The following is a 20869-nucleotide window of genomic DNA, read 5'->3' as shown; positions in this document are numbered from 1 at the left end:
CCCCGCCAGGGAACGCCGGCGCTCCTGGCCCCATTTCTCCTTAGGGCTTACCTTACTTACACATACCCTCTCATTAAAGGAACCAATTGGAGCAGAGATGAAAGTAATTCAGTTTATCAGAGTTTGTTTCTGTGATAAGAAAACAGACAACATGACTGTCCAGCAGGCTGAAGATAACAGCAGAGTAGTGCATTTGGAAATACATAGTAACTTTGAGGAGAAAGCGGCTGGTAAGTTTTATGCTGTCCTGCTAACGCTGCTGTCAACTACAGGCAAGATGCAATATTACCTCAAAGTATCCATTAAATCCTGAAGCAGCTGCTGAAATAGTGCAAAATTAGCTTATAAAATTCTGATGTGGGGTGTCATGGGTGGGTTGGGTAAAGAAAAGGAGAAAGTGCTATTTATAGAAAAAAAAAACAGTATTATAATATGATGCTTCAATTTTCTTACAAAAGTCATAAATCCTTACATTTCAGGCTGGACCCGACCCCTACAGTTATTTCAGTTAGACCAAACTTTCACCAATAGCACACTATTTCACATCTGCTTCTGTCGGTATTTCTGTGAGAATTCATGACATTGGGTATATGTTCAGCAGCAGATACACAGTACACTTATACACTCATTTCCTGGATCAGTGCATCATGGATTTCTTTTTTCTCTTGCTCACCAGTGTTCAGATTTAGTGTAGGTGTTACACATGGAAAGTTCACTAACGCAGCGCCAGCCAAAGCTTGGCTGCTCTAAGCTAACTATGAAAGCAGAGTTTTATTCAATCTGTGTGCTCAGTGGATATGGTGAGGTATGATACATAAGTTTCAGAAACGCAGTCCTTTTTTTAGTATGCCAATTCTATTTTGGTCAAATCCTTTACTAATTTTAAAAATAATATTTATAACTTTTTTATTTTTATTTTTTTTTAGAAATACAGCCAAGTAATACAAAGATAAAGGCATTTAAAATGTGTGTGTGCTTGAAGCAATTAGCCAAAACGGAGATGAAAAAGGTTTTACATTCCTTTCCTTGCAAGCCTCTCTCATTTATATCTTCTACTCTTTGGCTTATTTATTGGTCTCTTCTGTGGTTAATTAATTCTAAAGAGAAGACTTAAATAAATTGCAGAAAATTTCTATATTATGTTGAAGGATCTAAATCACAAGGAAGTAAATCCTGATCTGTATGTCTGAAGTCCCTTCTTGTTGTACACATTGATTAGAAATGGATGATTTAACAGACTTAATCCTTCAGAGAAATATTTAAATTTCATTGATGGTGATTTCACATTCATTTGGGAAATCAGGCAGAGAACATAGAGATTCATCTCCTAGTTTTACTTTCTGGGAGCTCCTCAACATTGCTGAGGACTGTGGCAGACTATCCACCTCTGCATAATGAGCTCTTTCACATCAGGGGACAGATTTTTTCTTCTTCTAGCAACTCATAGAATATTTCATGTTGGAAGACATCTATAAGAATCGTAAAGTCCAACTCCCTTCTCTTTGTGGAACTACCTAAAAATACACCATGTCATGGTGTCTTCCAATCCTTTAACTCCCGACTTAGGGACTGCTTCCCTGAGGAGTATTTTCTGGTGACCAACCACCCTCTCATCAGTGAAGAAGCTTGTCCTGATGTCCAGTCTGAACATTACCAGTTGCAGCTTCCTGCCATTTCCTTGTGCCCTGTCTCTAGTCCCTGGACAGAGGAGACCAGCACCTGCCCCTCCACTGCCTGCAGTACTGAAGGGCACAGAGAAAGTCGGGGGTTTGTGGCCAGCCATCCACACACCCAACAGATATTCAACACTGAATCTTGAAGTGAGATCTCCACTCAACAAAAACCCAAAAACAACAACCAACCAAAAACAAAACAAACAAAAAAGCACATCAAAAACAAGACAAACCCCAAACAAACAAATAAAAATATTAAATAAAAAATATTATAGAGAGCCACCTGAATCTACAACTTCTTTATCCCAAATTAAATTGGACTATACCCGAACACCTGCTTTCCATCCCAAATCTTTTTATAGTGCTATATCTAGGGTGCTCAGCATTTATTTTGAATAGCTGCACTATCTAAAGCAAAGAACCAAAAAGCAACATTTGCAGAATTCATTGTAAAAAAACCCAAATTATTGGGGTTTTTATATTATTATCATATCACCTTCAAATGATGGTTAATGGTAAATGGCTAATGGATTTTACTCACGTTTCTCTTCACTTGTTACAGATTATCAGTGGTGACTGTGGCGTTATCAACAGGATTTACTTTTGTTTTTGCTATTGTGAGCATAAATAATCTCCTTACAGCATCCAGAAGACTAGTTATGCTAAGAAATAAATTTTGGTATTTGTTTTCTAGTACACCTACATACATTCTGTGTAAGTTGTGCAATTGCTCTGGATCAATTGGTTGCTAAAATTTTCCCTAATTTTTCTTCAAGAGTGGTGATTAGATGCATATAGAGGTTGCAGCTAAATCTGAGTGGCAGTAAGCACTTGAAAGAAAATAGCTTGTTTTCCAGAATATTTACATGAGACAAAACATTATTGAAAAAATAAGAGGGATAAAGGGGTGTCCATTTCCTGTTGTGATGCAAGTATCACAACAGGATACTTACATATCCAAACTAGTCATCCAAAAAGGATATGAACACTCGATCACATTTAATTGCAATTTTATCTTACACTTCAGTATTTCAGGAATTTCCCACAATTCTTTCCACATTCTAATTGCATGTCTTAAAATTCTTAGATTCTGAGCATCTACAGAATGAAACTAGGGCAAGGAAGTGCTTTCCACCTTTGAGTATTCAGTGTAAGACCAAGGCAGACTGAGATTTGATGCTTCTGTGGTCATGTAAACTGTCTACATAATCAAAAAGCCCAGAACGATCAGCTTTTATCAGCTCCTGGTGTTTATCAGCCAATGGGCCAGAGGCCACATGGACCACATATAGGACAAAGATTCTCCAGCTACAGAGCATGGAGGGGTTCATTATTTTTGTCCCATGTCCACATGCCCCACTGTAATTACACCAGTTAGAGCAGCTACCATTTTTCCAACATTCCTTCACTCAGAGGCTGCCACAAGAGCTTCACAGACACCATCACCAGCTACATTAGTACTATCTCAGACTCCAACAGGATGAAGTGGCACACACCCTCACAAAGTACATCTAAATGAGGTTTTTACCTCAGGTTGTAACTAACTTCCCTGCAATGCTACTGGGAAAGCCAGCTCTAGTCACCTCTTGCTTTGTGTCAAGGGTTCTACAGCTGGACGTTGGGCAACAGCTGCCCACACAGATACTGCTGCAGAGCACAGGGCTTACCTGAGTGCATGGATCTCAAAAGTTACTGCAGAACTTCCTTACGTGTGCGTGGTGTTGGCATCGCTAAACCCCACAGGAGTGTCTGTATGTACACCCCCATGCACACATATATGGATTGGGAACCATTTCCTTTCAGATGCACTATAATTTACCTGAACAGACATATTTCTGCTCCTCAAAGTCACAGAAAGCAAGACAATCCAAAAATTAAATGCATTAGAAGAAATCCTTAAGAAGAGTTCTAACTGTAATTATATAATACCTAATTACCACGAATACATAAATAAAGGTTTACCATTAGAAGTACAGTTTCAGTGACCAGAGAAACTGTCAAACAGTTCAGTCTTTGTCTGAACTGTTTGACAGTTTCTCACAATCACTGCCACATATTTTGAAAACACTCAATTCTCTAAGAGGAAATCAGAGATGTTCTATTAACTACCCTTCCATATTTGTTTTTTTTCAAATTGTAACATAAATACATTCAAACTTTTGTAAAAATTGTGGGTTTTCTTTTTAACAAGCTTAAAAGACAATAAATACATTAAAATAATTAAATATGCTGAGTAAATCTGCTTTGGAAATAGTTAATAGGCTTACTGTGGCTTGTGATGCCAACTGAACGTATGACAAAGGGGATTCTCTTAACACACACTGAAGTGACCAGTAAACAAAATCTTCATGACTAGAACTGCTTTTGCAACCACTAGCAGTGACTCTCCTATCTTGTTCTGGATTACAATGAAGTCTTCATATTTTAATGGCAAACCTCAGAATTTTTTTTCCCCTTCAAGATTCTAAAGCCAGATTCTAATGCGTTCAAAACTTCCCCTTGCATTGCCTGTTAACATGTTCTAGGGACAGCATTTAATCATATACAAAACATGCACAGTTTATCTGATAAGTAGGTTTACTAAGTGACTCCTTCTACTGTTCACCCTTAAGGTTGCAGCAATCCTTATGTGTATCAATAGCCAAGCACACACATCCCAGGTGGAGCCCACCAGGGCAGCTAAAGGAATGTGTGCCCCAGGAGTGGAAGCAATCCTTTAAGGGGAAATGCAAATTTTTTTTTTTAATTTTACTTTTAAGACTGAACCAAAACCTAGAAAAAACCCACACCCAGAAACTCCAACAAAACCTCCAACCAAACAAAATTAGAAAACAATCAAAAAACTTGTTCCTAAAATATACTGAACTCACTGAACCAGAGAGCAATCATTAAAGTGTCATTCAAAATGAAGAACAAAGTAATTGCTTCAATCTTCTACTTTAAAGTCCCAGCCCTAGAGTACTAAACCCACTACCTATATACTGGTAATTTACAGGCAAAAATAAAAAACAAATACAGATAGACACATCCAAGACCAACTCCTCCTTAAAATGTTAATTTTGCTAATTTTTGTAATGGCTTACTATATTTTTGGGATGTGACTCCAGATCAGAATTAATTATAAATCAAGCTAGAAGTGACCAGCAAGATGGCAAAGCCAAAAGCAGTCCTCACCAGACTGTACATGCAATTACATTAACAGAGGAATAAGGGAATATCACCTTTAGGGTGACAGGAACTCCCTAAGCAGCTACTTTCATCATTAAGCTTCCGATTCATAGTCTCTGTGAAGAAAAGTAATTTTATATAATTGTCCTCACACATTCCTGCACTCCAAGCAGCTTTACCTACACTCAAAGAAAATAGCCTATAAAGGACAGAGCATAGCCTGCAACATTAAAGCACTTTGACCATAGGAGCACTAAGTTTGAGAATATTAAATGGGCAAGAGATGAAAATGCAAACAAGTAATTTACGCAAAAATTAATGAAAGTAATTTCTGTGGTTAAGATCTCCTATATGACCTTAAGGCACTCTACATTTATTAATAAAGCTTTGCCTCTTGTAATTTCATACTTGTGCCCTCTCATGATTTACAGATACAGAAATTCTGAAAGAAATCAGCTCTGGTAAAGATCTGCATGACTAAAAAAAAAACTCTTCCCAACTCTCATGTCTTTCACTTAGCTTCTGAGTAATCCAACAGGCTGGCTACTCTGGCTACTCTGAAAGAAAAATCAAATAAATTACCTAAGTCAATCAGAAGCCTACCTGTCCTGTTGGTTTCTTGTTTGTTTTCCCCCAATGAAAATATAAACATCTAACTGCTTTCTTATTAGCCGAAATATACAATAGAGCTATTTTAATTTAATAATACATCAGAGTAGTCAAAGAATGTAATATATCTTTGTTACTGTGTTCTCTATTAAAGCAGCAGAAGAAACAGAAAAGGGAAGCAACTAAATGCCTGCAAACATCACTAATCCATGAGTAATGGACTACCTTATTTACAGTGGAACATCCAGTTATTTTTAATGTGGTTACTTGGAACATATCATAGTCAATGATTTTAGAAAATTGCTCTAAATGCAGCTGCATCATGCTTTGCCTAGCAATTCATTTAATACAAATGTCAGGTCAGAGCCTTTTACCAGACACAATAAAGCAGTACCTTTAAGAAAAACCCAAAACACATGACCAAAGCCAAACTCAAGTTTTATTTTTCATATTTACATATACAGAAGTTTTTGCATTAAAAACTTGAAAACCAAATAATCTGTACATATAATACAGCAATTTAAGTCTTCATGAATAGAATCTTTATTTTTCAAGTCAATTTAAAAATCATTATATTAAATAAACCAGTATTAAAATCCAAAAAACGGAGATGAGGATGAAGTGGAAAATAATGACCACACAACATTTGCATTCTGCCCTTCGCATGTATCATTTATGCTCATTGAACATATGTTCTCAGTGTAACTTGAAAAACCTCCAAATTCTGAATTTCTTTCACTTGTCTGAAATAACTCCAACAGGGACTGCAGTGGTGAGCTACAAGTGCTTCTCTTCTCTTCAGGAACAGACAGTCCATCTGAATTCTTTACACATAACTCCATATTCTGTTTCTGGGTTTCTCTCTTAATCCTTTTTAAGTTAAGCTTCACTTTTCTGTGTAGCTTTCCAGACGTTGAACTGTGGGCAGTGCTGGCAGCTGATGCATTAAGTTCTTTGTTCACAGTAGTATCAGATACTTCAGCCTCCAGAACGACATTGTGCTGCATTTGTTGATGATTATCACATAAATCGTGATGTCTCTTGACATATGTAGGATTGGCATCTGTTTTTTTCAAACATTTTGCTGGAAGAACTACTGAATTATTTAATTTTCTTTTTTGCTGCAATAAGTTTTTGTCTTTTTTACTGAAATTTATAACTTCACTAGGAGAATATAAAGTATCCATTCCTTCCTGAAAACACTGTACATTCTTTTTACTTACATCTGGTTCCAGTATTTCCTTGCTGAATGGCTTAGAAGCTCTAGACGAGTTCTCCGTGTACACTTTGTCAGTTTTCTGAAGGGGTGGTTGTATGGAATTTGATGATACAACAGTCTCTCTTAACTTCACAGCACAGGAGCAATCAGTCTTAATACTTTCATTATTAATTCTGAACTTACTTTTTAGTTCCAAAGGTTGTGGTGGGTGACAAAGAACTGAACAGACAGATGCAGAAACAGGGGCAGGTATTGGCACAGAATTTGGCTGTACTTCTGCAGGCTGGCGATCCAGTTTGAGTGCCTGCATTGCAGTATCCTTCCAGGAGTAAGTTTTCAAAGAAATGCGTTGCTTTTTCAGTCGCTCTTTCAACTCATCTGGTCCAGTTATCTTTCCAATAATAGGAGAAAAATATCCTGTGCTACATTTTGTCCTACAATGAAATAGTTTAAGAACATTAACAAACATAAAAAAACACCATGCAACCTAACTCCATATGCAACTGATCAGACAAAGAAGTTTTTGTCTTTACTCCTCAAGGAAAGATATTTCTAGAGTAGTAACACACTATTTCTACAGGAACAGAGTGCCTCACAGTTTTGATGTTTTCTTACTGATTTCGACAGCTCATGAAGATGTTTTAAAAACACACAAAGTAGTCTAGTATTTCAGTAAATCTCAAATTACAGTGGCATTAAGAATAAAAGAAGTTAATTAATATAATGCAATGACTATAAATACAATATAATTACAAATATTCTATGATATATATACACACACAAAATTAACATGATTTTCTTGACAGGATTTCAAGCATAACAACTCTGAGTATTTTGAAATCACAAAAGAAATAAAGGCTTCTTTTCATCAGGCTATCAGTTATTTGATTCTATCTGCATTTCCTTTGATTTCTTTCGTCATTACTTGCCTTTTTTTTTATAAATAAAAAAGTTATTCCTTATCTCCTGGCTCACTTTAAAAAAATCAGAGCAACCTTGAATAGTGTTACTGCTTCATGTAACAAAGACCCTGGTGCCTTCAGTCCAAGACACCAAACAAGCCATTCTCGCCCTTTCAAGCTCTTGAGCTACAAAGAAAGGAACATCTGCTTTCTCTGTCCTGCACAGGCAGCACAGAAGCTAAGAGGTTTTGAGTACAGGCAGGAAGTTTTTCCACAGGTAAGGAGACCAGACTGACTAATTTGCTATCCTTAAACTACTAAATATGACAGAAAACATTTGGAGCAAGATGTCAAGACATTGTCTGATAGCAATATTTCAGTACAGTAGATTTTGTGTTACAGGAGCTGAAGATAAGTAGGACAACTTCTGGCAACTTTCAGTCTCATCTTTCTCTGATATCATCTGCACTCCTGATTTTTTTTTAGATTCTGCTTTACAGAACTGATTTGCCACATACAACCTCATTGAAAATTTCCATTATTTATTTCAGCCTTGAAAACATGAATTTATACTGTTCTATTCAGATCAAGAATTTCAGAACTATCTTTATATTCAATGTCCTGACTCCCAGAGTCTTTAGAATTTACAAAATGTAAATACTCACCCTTTTATTTTTCCTGTATCATCATCTTTGTATGCAACAAACTCATAAACTAACTTTGAGATTATATCATCAACAACTTTATACTGTGTGCTTTGTGCAAAATTTTGGTGCCGCTCACTTTCAAGATGCTGCAATAAAGAAAAAATATTAAATAAATCTAATATTACAGATAGGAATACACAAGTCAACAGTACAACAAGGAGCAAGCAAATATCATAATTTACTACCAGCATCTCTAAGACATGAATTACTAGTGCCTTCAGCTATCAGAGATAGGTTTTAAATCTTAATTGCTGCTTCTAACATGGGAAAAAAATAATAATTTGCTGGTTATTCAGAAAAATATTTTAAAATAAAAAATTATAGAGAAACCTCTGGTGATACCACATTAAAGAGATATGATAGTATCAAAGCATATACTTGACAGTTCACATACTGTTTGCAGATCTTCATATTTCTTCCCACAACATTCACAATACCCTCTCTTTCTTTTGTCCTGAGGAAACTGAGCAGGCATTCCACAATCCTTGTCACTGTTTATTTTGTTTCTGTTAAGAGAATATTAATGAGTCTTAAACATGGAACTGAGTGCTCAACTTGCCCCTCACAGTATGTTCATTCTTACTCACTTAAAAAAAATTTAAAAAAAAACCCAAACCAAACTTTTATTTCCCCTTAAACTATTCACATTGTTTTAGTCAATGCTTAAAAAAAACCCAAAGAGCTATGCGGAGATTTAAAATCAAACAAACAAAACCCAGAAACTGTAAGAAGACAGGCAGACCCAGTGAAATAATATGTAAGCATAGAACATCCAGGTTAGTACAGGTTAGTATAGACATACTACTATAACTGACTCAGAATAAATAATACAAAATTGCTAAACAAATGAAAATCAAAGGACATTTGGAAGTCTCTGTGCACAGCTGATAAAACTCAAACTAGAAAAAGAAAAAAAAATTACTTTAACACCCTCTGTTGGTTAAACATAATTTTGAATATGTTGATGCTGACCAAATGCCATTTTGTCCTGTTTTTCTAGGTAAAGGATAAGTGGGAATGCAAAAAAATGAACCTAAACTTCTTCCTGGACATTAAAATATGAAGAGGTTTTCAACAGCTGGTCCATGATCTTCAAAATCCTCATCTGTGAAAAGCTACCACTTGATGCAATCCACTATTAACCCACCTAATATTGATATGCCAGCAGTAAAGCAAACTCATCAATCTCTACTTCCTTTTTATTATGAAGGAATAATTCCATCTACCTGCTTAGCCAGATTTTACCAAGTATCTGCACAGATGTAAGCTCAGGACTTTACATCTAAAAATCGGCCTTGAAAGATCTCTAGGTTACAAAGCTTAGCAATTTGTTAACACCCAGCCCCAGCATTTCTTGGGTCCCCCAGGACAGGAAACTCTAGTCTGTGCTTTAACAGTAAAACTCGCAGAGAACCAGTAAAGCTGGACAGAAGCAATAGAATGCATCATCTGAAGACTGATTAAGTCTGCAGGTCTTGCCCAATGCCGAAGCAAGTAGAACTAACAACTTCTCTACAACAATTTCTTCTCTCAAGTAAAGATAAAAGAAGTGAACATTCCCTTCTCTCTCCCAAAACTGACATTGGTCACATTCACCTGCTGAGTATGAAACCTTTTCCCACTTAAACATCTCTTTGGTATGTGCCCACCTGAAATATTAATTAGGAATATTTATTCAAATATAAATCCTGAAATTTTTAATATATTGTATTCCATAATCCATCTAAACAAAACCTGCCTTTTTGTTTTTGTAATGCTTTAAAAAGAACGGGCCTTTCCAACATCCTCTGAAGAGACACAATCAGAAATTGCCTTATTTATATAGCAGTAACCCCTGCAATACCTGTTCTTTGCCTTTTCATACTGCTGCCTTCCTTGCAATTAAAAAAAGAAAATAAAATAAGGCAATAAAAAAAAGCATAATGGCAACATCAGCTGAAACCTCCAGCTCTGTATTACAGTCAAGACTGGACAGAACTGTGGAGAAGTCACTTCATAAAGAAAACAGGTATCACAGCTAGTATTCAGCCCCAAGGACCAAAAAGGAACAACTTATTAAATACACGAAGTTCCACATATAGCAAAGCTATCCTTCACCTATTTAGTCTCTTCCATAAATCAATTTTAGAAGTCAATGAAAAAAGCTAGGTAGAAAAAAAATTTAAAACCCACACTGATTCACAAAAAACAGTTAATTAAGACTCTTAAATAGTTTCAAATAATAAAATGTATTTGCTGAAGTTCTAACAGCATCTGTAGTGCTCCAATAGAGTCTGAATGCCAAAATGTATTACATAAACACTTGTTGTAAAGCCAGCTGCAATTCCAAAAAGTAGCTGGCTGCTACTTTTCATCTTTGAAGAGTTGAAGCAGTATTAGCAGTCTAATTTCTAGAATTATCAACAATATACACTCTGTATCAACAATGGTTAGGTAGTGATTGAATATCACTGCTTTATAAATTTAGCTACTTATTTGAGCACTACATGGACAAATACAAATGAAGTCTGAAGAAACCCACTTCTTGTGAAATACTTACTGAACAGCATCCAAGATGAGGACAAAGAAGAAACCAGTGGCAGAAAGGAAAAAAATATCTTATCTCATAGTGAAAGGAGAAGGCCACATTTTTGGATGAATGTATCTGTATGTCCAAAAAATGGACTAAAGACAGGAGAAAGGGGGAACAGATAAAGGGACAGACACCAACAGTGCACTAAATACATCAGATGAGACAGGGCAAATAGTATTAAATAGCACAGAAAAGTAGCAGACAAACAATTATTTTAGAACACAATTAGTTATGGAATAATTCAGAGAACAACTCTCTCCACTACCCACACCTCAATAAAATAAAGTTTTCAACAAACCTTTCCTTAGTCTGAGTTTGCTTTTGACCAGAAGGATACTTCTTATCCACCTCAAATGGACTATATGGCTTTGGAACACAATAATTCAGAAATGGAAAACTCAGTAACTGCAGATAAAATGGTCGGTACTGGCTGTATTAACACAAAATAAATGCATGAGAATCATCAAAAATGGAAAAAAAGGCTTCATTGCATACATTACTCCAGGTCCAAAATCTTGAGAAAGTGTTTCTCTTTTACATATGACATACACAGAATGCTGAGCAGATAAATATCTTAGAATAAGTCATTCATTCCTTCAGTTTCCTTAGCTGTCTTACACATTCTTTTGGGATATGATTTGTGTGTCTGTTACTTGTTGTGAGTTGGGTAACCAATAAATCCAAGAACAATTCGGACAACAGAGGATTTTACTCCCGAGAAGTAGCTACAGCAGTTCCCAGCATCCAATTTTTTTTTTTTTTTTAATTTTTTTTCTTTAAAAAAAATGAATCAATTCACCATTCAAAGTATAAAAACTGACTTTCATTTTTCAGAAAAATAATATCCTGTACACCACTGTAATTTCAGAGATACCAGAACTAGCAACCATAAGAGTCCTCTGAATAGATTAAAAGCTTCTAAAATAGGACATGTCAAAAGTTCATATACTGAATAATCAGTTGACTGAAATGCTGATGGCAGAGTTCAGTCTGATTTTTTCCCCACATTACTATTATAAGCTATCCAGGCAAAATTACAGCAAAGCATCACCTTCTGATACTGAACTCATGTTATACTCATGTTGTATAAACATTAAAAAACATGATGTTACATAAATATTTAGATGTGTTTCAAGTGTTTAATACTCCACTACATTGTGAAATTCACATATATTTATGTATGAATTTCTTATCCTAACTCTCAACTAACTCTGTTGGTCCAATTCTCCCCACTATTCCCATGTCCCTCATACCTATTGCACTAACTCACAGTGCACAACCAGGTTTAGATTTTTTTTCAATTCAGGAAAGTGTCAGAGAAATAAGGTCAAAGAATTTAGCGCTTATAAACAACACTGTAAGTCAGAAGTTAGTCAGCAATTTAAAGGTGCAAACTATGCTGTGTAGAACCACACTTTTTGTACAATTCATTATTCTCTCAACTTCTGACTAACTGGTGTTCTCTTACACAACAAATACTAACTGATTACAGGACCAGAAAGATGTGAAATTTTTCAAGGCTGAAAGTATCAAATCTCATGCTACTGTGGATACTAAAATCAGATTAATAGCTTGCAATTTTTCCCTTTAAAAAGAAATGATTGAACAGAAAATTAAACCTAATTTCAATTAATTATTTTAACTAACAACTTTTCTTTCCTGACATCTAAAGCAGGAGATAAATGTAACTGAGTTCAAACTACAGGAGTGGAATTCAGTATGCAAAGTTTTATTGTCTTTTCTGCTACAGGATTTGGAACTAAGGAAAGATGTAAAGGCTACGGATTCCCTTTCATTCCTTGGTAGGAAGTAATCCAAAGAACCCTCTCTCACGATCTACAAACTGGAGTTACCTGTTAACTTGCCACTTCCATCACTTACTGCAAATATTTTCTACTCTACTACTACTTGCTCAATCTCATTTGGTGGCTAAAGACATTTGTATGGCATTTTAAGAGGGCAGTACACTTGACATCTGAAGTCAGGAAGCTGAAAGGATCTGAAATTTAAGGGCACACTTCCTGAAGAAACTCTGAATTACTCAGTTTGAGAATCATATTACTAAAAGCATGAAGAGAACACTTACCGACTCCTATCTTCCACCCTGATAAATGGAATTTTCAATCTACCTGCTCAGAAGGGGAGAAAAGGAAATTAATATAGAATTACTTTTTATCATTTGTCAAGTTGCTCCAGTAGCTTAATAAATAAGCAGACTTTATTTTAGAACTCATTATGTACAGGTTTTGACAAACTCTTGATTTACACAAAGTTTCTCTACATGCTTCTCTTGGACATACAAATCGGAGTATGGCACATTTGACCACAGGAGAACTGTAGCACATTTATCAGCATTCAGAAAATAAGTCAAGCCAAAAACCTCTACAATTATTGAAGTACTTACTTTTTGACTTTTGAGCAGTAATGTGTTTTCCCTATTGAAAAAAGAGAGATGGTATAAAATCACTGTGAGTATTTTCTGCATTGTATTTAAAAGATTAACCTGCAGATAATTTATGAAATTAATGTGTTAATCACTGTGTTAATCATGACTTCATACAGTCAAGATTAATCTTTCAGGCAACAAAGCTCATCAGTACTTTGAAACAAGATAACATGTTTCCCAAAGAAATATTTCTTTCTACACTGAAAAAAAAGAAGTGTTCTCCTTCAGATGCCTCAATTTATTTTTTCTAAGACAAATCTAAACAAAGAAACCCAGAAAAGTAAATTTACACACTTACTCTCTTCACCCTGAAAATACCCTGCCATGGTTGAAAGTTCAGTCCTTAATACAAATAACATTTTTACAACACTTTGTAAATCCTAATTAAATGCAAGCTGCAAAATGCCACCAAAACCTGTAGGACAGCAAGTGTGTCCAATTAAAACAATTCTTTTAATGTGAATGGATTTACACAGGCTGAGTCTTTTATTACTTTCAGTAATGAAGACTAACATTTAGAGGAATATTTTGTCTTCAGAAAAAAGTGATGTCTAGATTCAAGCATCAGCTGTTAAATGTAATTGATTCTGATAAAAGTACAAACTCATTTCATGCTATGTAAAAAAACCTCACCCGTTATCCACAAACACAGTGATGATCTGGCAGAGGATTTTATGTGGCCTCAAGAATTAGCCAATATTACATTCCAAAACAACATAACACGCTAAATAGTTTGGTTCCATTAACTTACCAAGCCCCATGGCTAAACTAGACAATTGTGCAAATTACAGAGCAACTGCAGATGGCACACAGAAGAGCTACAAGCTTTAATGCCTCACTATATCATACACTAAAAACTTGAGAAAAGGGGATTTTCACTTGCCAACTCCACATACTCGGCAAAATAGCTTCAAGATGGCTTATGCTCGTTCACTAAGAAGAAAGAATTGCAGACGTCTTATAGAGACAGTTTCTCCAGGAAACATAACTATGATTTTTAAAAATGGCCATCAAAATAAAAGAATTTCTAATTACTGTGTCACAGGGAAAATTATACAAGGTAACATAGCCACCATCTACATCATACTAAAACAACAATACATTAATTACTTTTGAGGCAGGCAGAACGGAAATTTCAGACAGTTCAGCACTTCTGACTCTTAGACATCCTTTGCAAGAGCACAACTCCACACACTATGGAATCAATGCTACTAATATAGTTATTTTTAAATAATGTTGAAATATACAGCAAATACTTTGTATTTTCAAAGATGGTTTTTAAATCAATTCACAAGACATACTAGTCTGAAAAATTGAAAATGAGCAATACCTTTATTAAAGTAAAATCTACAGTAGGCAGTACTTAGGACTTTAGTACTTATTGTTTTCTTAGTTAATGAAACAAATGGCATTTTTATAAATGGCAGAGAGGCACTTACCACATCTTTAGAAGAACTGCCTGCTCTTTTGATTAGATAGAGCTCCCTTTTCTTTTGTTCAATGCAATTCTTAACATCTAGCAAAAAGTCGGAGAATTATTTTCAGTTAACCCAATTTTTATATGTTTTGCAACTTTTAATATTTCAAATTCAACAAAAGGACAGTTAAATGAACATTATATGTTCAAGTCAGGCTTCATTTAACAAAAATATTTACCATCAATATGAAGTATCTTCACTCCCCAGCTCAAAGCATTGGATAGTATACTACCAGAGGGGATTAAGTCCTGCAAGCAATAAATTATATTAATTATTGTAATTATTAATTACTTAAAATAATTAAAATTCTGTCTCTCTGTATTACTGCACCTCACCATCAAAAGAGTACACTTAACCTTCAGAAAGCCAAAACTGTTCTTTATGGTCATGTTTTATAGTAAGATTTGAAGAAAGTGAATTTATACATTAACTTCACGAGCACCTCTCAAATGCTAGTTATATTAGCAGTCCTGACAAATTTTACTACCTAAGATTCCAAAGACTTTCAATTCTTCAGGAAGTACCCAGAAAGCATACCTGACACTTCACTTAGGACAATCCCTCAATTTCTGCCTGAGCATTCCATGACTGACCTCTCTCTAAAACCATTAAGACCACTTTTGCTACTGCTCGTCTTCTAGAAAAAACAAACTACCAAGGTTCTGAAGCACAACTCTGTTTATTATTTGCCTTACCTGTTCTTTGATTGCTTTTTCAACCAAGGATTTTCCTCTGCTCATACGTACCTACATTAAAACAGAAACACATTGGTAGCAAAGAGAGATAATTTACATTGCTCTTAATGAATACATATGTTAGCTACAAGGGTCTTCTGCTCATTCTACTGCTGATTTTTCAATAATATGCATCTTTCTCACAGGGTTATAGCTGATACAGTCAAAGTGAGAAAAACCGCAAAACAAAAAAAAACCCCGAACAAGTAATCAATAATTTTCAGCCAAAGAAGGCCACTGCAATCTTAGCGCTGGAACAAAGCAGATGGTGGGAATAAGCAGCCAGTGACACACACCAAAGATGAGGTTTCATCACCTGGGCTTGTGAAAATTATGGTCATGAATACAATCATAGCCTCTGTTTTATCCCCTGCTTTTCTATCACCAGTGCATTTCCTTTTTCTACTTTTTGCAGTTTATTCATTATAAGCTGCCTTTACCTATCCAGGTTGTTTGCAAAATGAGGTGACCTCACCTATACAATATAAAGACCAGCCTGAAGCCTGGTCATGTTTCTAAATAAGCATCATAGAACTAATAGAGCTAATTATTTTCAACTGTATTTTGAAAGGACACAAGACTTGCCCATGTAAGAAACTTCACATAAACCTGCATAAATTCAGATACTGTTACAAATAATGCGATCCCCTAAGAAAGAGCTCAGAAAAACAATATTCATAATGTTCAATTTTAATTGTTTCCTACTACTATCAGAGAATGTTTCTGCAGGTATCAGCATTAACAACATCAAATCAGCCAGATTTTAATAGGCTGTGTTGCTAAAGAGACAGGAATCACTGGATGTCATCATGTGCCTGATCCAGCTGTCAAACACAACATGTAAGTCAGATATGCTACATTAGAACGTATTTCAGTGTACTCTGCTTATTTTCAAAAATGGATTATTTTTAAAATTAGTTTCAAAAAATTTGCTGAATTAGTTTTGAGTGACAGTTAAATTTAACAAGTTAGCCTGAATAAATTTAAAAGAATGTTTGAAAGAAAAACCCTTATCCACCCATGGAACTGCTTCCACCTTTAGGAAACAAAATAGGAGAAAAATTTTAAGAGCATATCCCATGGATTGCAGCTGATTTGCAGTATCATTACTAAGGAACTTACTGTATCTACTATCTTAAATGAACTTCCATCAGGTCGATCTTTTCGGTTGCTAGGATGAGGTGAACCATTTCCTCCATTAGATGCAGATTCTGGACTAGGAACAGGAGAAATCTGGCCAAGAGTTGATGCAAATTTTGCCTCCTTTTTATTAGTCACCAGATAGTTGATATCTTTACTAAGAAAACTCTCCACTCGCTAAATATAAAAATATAAAATAAATAATTATTCCAGGACGATCATTAACTCAATTTTACACTGACTATTGTAAGGGAAAGTGATAAAACACTGAGTTAACAAGAAAATATTTTCTAAATATCTGGATGACAATTAAGTTGTACTAGCATCTTACCAGTCACAAATTCTAATTTCAATTTCTTACTTTTGTAATCATTATCAAAAGAGCTTTGCTTTGTTATGATTATGCCAATTTTTTATTATCTACCTGTAATACCTTCCAATTACAAGAATGCAAACACTGCATTAAGGAATAACAGACTAATTCAAGGAAAACAACTCTCTCTAATTTTACATATCAGAAATTACACAGTAGTGTTCAGCTAAACTTAAAGGCAGATGTTTGCAAATGTAATTTACAGTCTGAAAGAAGCTCTAAATTTACTGAGTTTAGAACCAGCAGAAAAACTAAAATTTCAGGATAGCTACCATATTTCACACCTACAGTTTTCATAACACTTCTCAATAAAATAAAGTCTTAAGTAGATTCAAATTCTCATACTCAGCTATATAAAAATGTGGTCATTCTGCATTTACTCTCTTCCATTTTGCTGCTTCAGTCTTTCATTGTCAACTACAGTGTGATTATCAGTTATGTGCCTTGTTATTTAATGTCAGATTGTATAATTTGAGATTTTCCTCTTTTCCACTAATCAGTGTGGAAAGCACAAATCGCACAGCTTGAAACTGTGCCTTTCAATTCTGCTCTATCTTTAGAGAAACAGGATATACAGAGCAAGGCACTTCTACGTGCACTCCATACAAGTAACAATGGAACATGTGGTAATTGATCATGATGCTGTTGAGCACCTCAGAATGAGGCATTTACTTCCGAGAATAAGCCAAAAAACCTTCCTTTTCAGTCTCTGAGTTTTGACCTTACTTTTCACATACGAATGCCTAAAATTCTGAGAGAAAGACAAATGAGAGCATGCACTTATTTGATGTTTAATGTAAAACAACACATTTAACTCAAAACCATGTTATTGCTATTCCTTACTGACACTATTTCAGACAGCACCTTGATTTACAAGCACCAATATCATAAAGCTGTTAAGTGTCCCTCTGAGGTGAGGTCAAAGAAGTATTACCAAAGCGATGTTCAAACAGCTAGCAATTTAAGCAGCTCCTTTCTGCCTCTGTGCTTAAAAGGTGCAATGCAATTAGTATTACTATTATATACTGTACTTGCTTGTATCAAATAATTCCTTCCATACATTAAGGACAATTAGGAAAAAAATTAGTAAGCTGCTTATAGAGTTTATCATTTAAGCAAGAGTATTCAAAAACTAAAATACTCTGCAAAAAGTAGTTAGTGAAGTTACTGTCTTGCAGAAAACATATACAAAACTCTTCATTTAATCTCATTCAGGTTCAGCTAAACACTGTTAGTTGTAATATGTAAACATGTTAATACAGTCAGAAGCAGCAGAAGAAAAATCACCTCAAACAATGAAACCTAATAAATTTGGACAAAATTTTAAGCCAGGTGAATAATCAACTGAAAACAAAATCTCCTAATAAGAACTTCTGTTCCAATCAGTAAAGCAGCTTGTCCTGAAAACCCACAGAATAATTTGTTGGTAAGCTCACTGCCTGTACTAAAGTTTAAGACAAATATAAATAAGACGCCATCTCAGATAACATTAAAATGTAGTTACAAACAACACAAAAAAAACATTCCACATGTGCACATTTCCTTCTAAGTTCATACAAGTCTCTATTAACTTACCCCTCCCAGCTCTTTGAGGTCCTTTCCTAACTTTTCAGAGATCACATTTGATGGGATATCGAGGTAAAACACCTTCCCAGTGAGTGGCTTAAATCTGAGTTTCTCTGGTTTTCCTGTGTCTTTTCTCACATTTTTCAGGGAAGATTTTATCTTTTCTGTTTTTCCTTGTATTCCATCTGCTGGAGAAAAAAAAAAAAAAAAAAAAAAAAAAAAGGCAATTTAAACATAAATGGACTTTGGTTTTATTTTCAAAAGAGAAAATTTCTAAATTATGATACTGGATGGAGCAAGCTTCCATAGAATGGTTTGGGCTGGAAGGGACCTTAGAGATCATCCAGTTTCACTTTTACTAGAACACGTTGCTCAAAGCACAATTCCACATATTGGTTTTACATTGGTTTTTCTTCCTCAATGCCTTACTCCTAGTTGCTTCTCTTCTGGAGAAGCTCAAGACAATGAGAGCTGCCACAGGAAGCAAGCAGGCCTCTTCTGGAGACAAAAAGGCAACATGCAAAACAGTCCTTCTGTTAAGTATTCCCTCCCTCCCTTAAACAGTCTTAGGAAGGGGAGCAGAACCACTGCTCATGCCGCAAAATCCTCTAAGTTTTATGAGCACACTAAAAAACGCAGGAACAGCACTCAGTTTTGTAGGATCTGTAAGAGAAAAAAAAAAAAACTAGAGAAATAAGAAAACGAGGAGACAGGTTGGTTTAACTGATCCAGAATCTAAACAAAAAAGATGGATGATAAGCAAGCCTGCAAGGAAAATTCTGTAGACGATCATGGACCAAATACGGTGTTATACTCACCACACACATGCCAGGGCCATTCAAAAATTAACACTATAAACACTGGATTTAATACTGGAGCACACATACTAAACCTCTCAGGGATAATCTAAACTTTGGTGCACACTAACTGGACTACGATAGCAATCAAGAGTCTCTCTTGCAAAGCAGCTGCGTTCTCACACCCTGGGCCTACGGAACCCTCCATACAAATACCAGCGAAGCCCTGCCTGGCGGGAGCAGCTCGCCCAGCAGCGGCCCGACCACTTCCCACACATGTGGGACTCGTTTTTACGTTTAAATCCCCACCCCACGCAAAAGCCCTCCAGCTGCCCCCCGCTCGCAGCGCCAGCCGGCGGGCGGCTCGGGCCCAAACCCGGCACGGGGCGGGCTGCGGCCCCTCACAGCCCCAGCCGGGATGGCGGCAGCAGCTAAGAAAGGCCTGAACGGCGGCAGCTCCCCCGCGCTGCCCACAGCCCCCCGCTACTTACGGGGACGCGCTCCTTTGTCGGCGGCCTCGGCAGCGCTCGGCTTCATCTTCCCGCGGAGTCACATCGTGCTCTGCCCCGCCGGCCCTCCCGATCGGCACAGCCGCTGCACGCCCGCCTTCCCGCCTCCGGCCCGGCGGCGGCTGCGCCCTCACCAACGGCCCGCGCGGGCTGGGCCCCGCCCGCCGAGGGCGGGCCGAAGGAGGGGAAGGAGGCGGTGGGGCCGGAGCTCGGTGCCCTGCCTCGGGAGGCGGGGTAGGAGTGGCTGCCTTCTTCCCTCCTCGGCGCTGCCCGGGCTCTGCTTGAGTTGCGCAGACCTTTGCCCCCGGCGGGCGCAGCCGATAGGCGGGTTTGTACGCAGTTCTGGGCAGCACTCCCCTTCGGAGTTACAGATACATGAAAATTTGACAATATCCCCACCCACCGCTGCAGTTGTTAGCACCTGAGAGGCCAGAGACGGTTTGTGCAACTTAACCTTTTTTATCCAACTTGAAGCGTAGTGAAAAGAACAAAGCATTCTTGTAGAGCCAATGAAAAGCTTAGATCAGTGTTCCTAATAAAGTTAGGGCTGCGCTTAAGCACAGTGGTACATTTTGAAAGACACGTCTATTTGGGGATATTATTTTCTGAAGTAATTCTACTGTCTTCTCCTATCCTAGCTAGTTATAGATATTGTGAAAGCATTCCTAAATTGTTGTGACCATACCTATGCAGCCATACATCAGGATTTGCTCAAGGAATTAACATTTGATGGTAGCATTATTAGTAGCTGCCATCTGCCTGATACACGAGGAGCAGCCAGGGAACGCAGTCATCACTAGCAGCCTGTGGCTGTTGGATCAGCCAGGAGACCTTCCTGGGCTCAGGAGAAATGGGAGCAAGAGAAGGGCTGGCTTAATTATTCTGCAGTGCTCCAGTTTATGGACCACAGGCTGGGAGTTTATCCCTGTAAGGATTATTTGCATGTTCATAAACACTTTATTGCAGTTAATGCGTA

General features: G+C 36.7%; 1 protein-coding gene across 3 annotated transcripts; it reads right to left on the bottom strand.

The window, feature by feature from the left end:
• Window positions 1–5881: 5881 nt before the first annotated feature.
• Window positions 5882–20037, bottom strand: DBF4 (DBF4 zinc finger). Of its 3 annotated transcripts, none has more exons than XM_058833566.1 (12): window positions 19876–20037; window positions 18597–18775; window positions 16631–16825; window positions 15470–15520; window positions 14953–15022; window positions 14736–14812; window positions 13255–13285; window positions 12937–12982; window positions 11149–11280; window positions 8673–8784; window positions 8237–8364; window positions 5882–7103 (listed from the first exon to the last, which is right to left on the bottom strand). In XM_058833566.1, the coding sequence occupies exons 1-12, from the start codon at window positions 19919–19921 to the stop codon at window positions 6041–6043; spliced, it is 2130 nt and encodes a 709-aa protein (XP_058689549.1). In that variant the 5' UTR covers window positions 19922–20037; the 3' UTR covers window positions 5882–6040. The 3 variants fall into 3 exon arrangements, with proteins under 3 accessions (XP_058689549.1, XP_058689550.1, XP_058689551.1); XM_058833567.1 differs by having other exon boundaries at window positions 12937–12979; XM_058833568.1 differs by having other exon boundaries at window positions 18597–18772.
• Between the last annotated feature and the right edge of the window lie 832 nt (window positions 20038–20869).

The sequence above is a fragment of the Poecile atricapillus genome, chromosome 2, assembly GCF_030490865.1.
Source record: "Poecile atricapillus isolate bPoeAtr1 chromosome 2, bPoeAtr1.hap1, whole genome shotgun sequence".
In the NCBI taxonomy this organism is placed as follows: Eukaryota; Metazoa; Chordata; class Aves; order Passeriformes; family Paridae; genus Poecile; species Poecile atricapillus.
The sequence above is the reverse complement of the archived record's forward strand: the minus strand, read 5'-3'. Positions and strand labels throughout refer to the sequence as shown.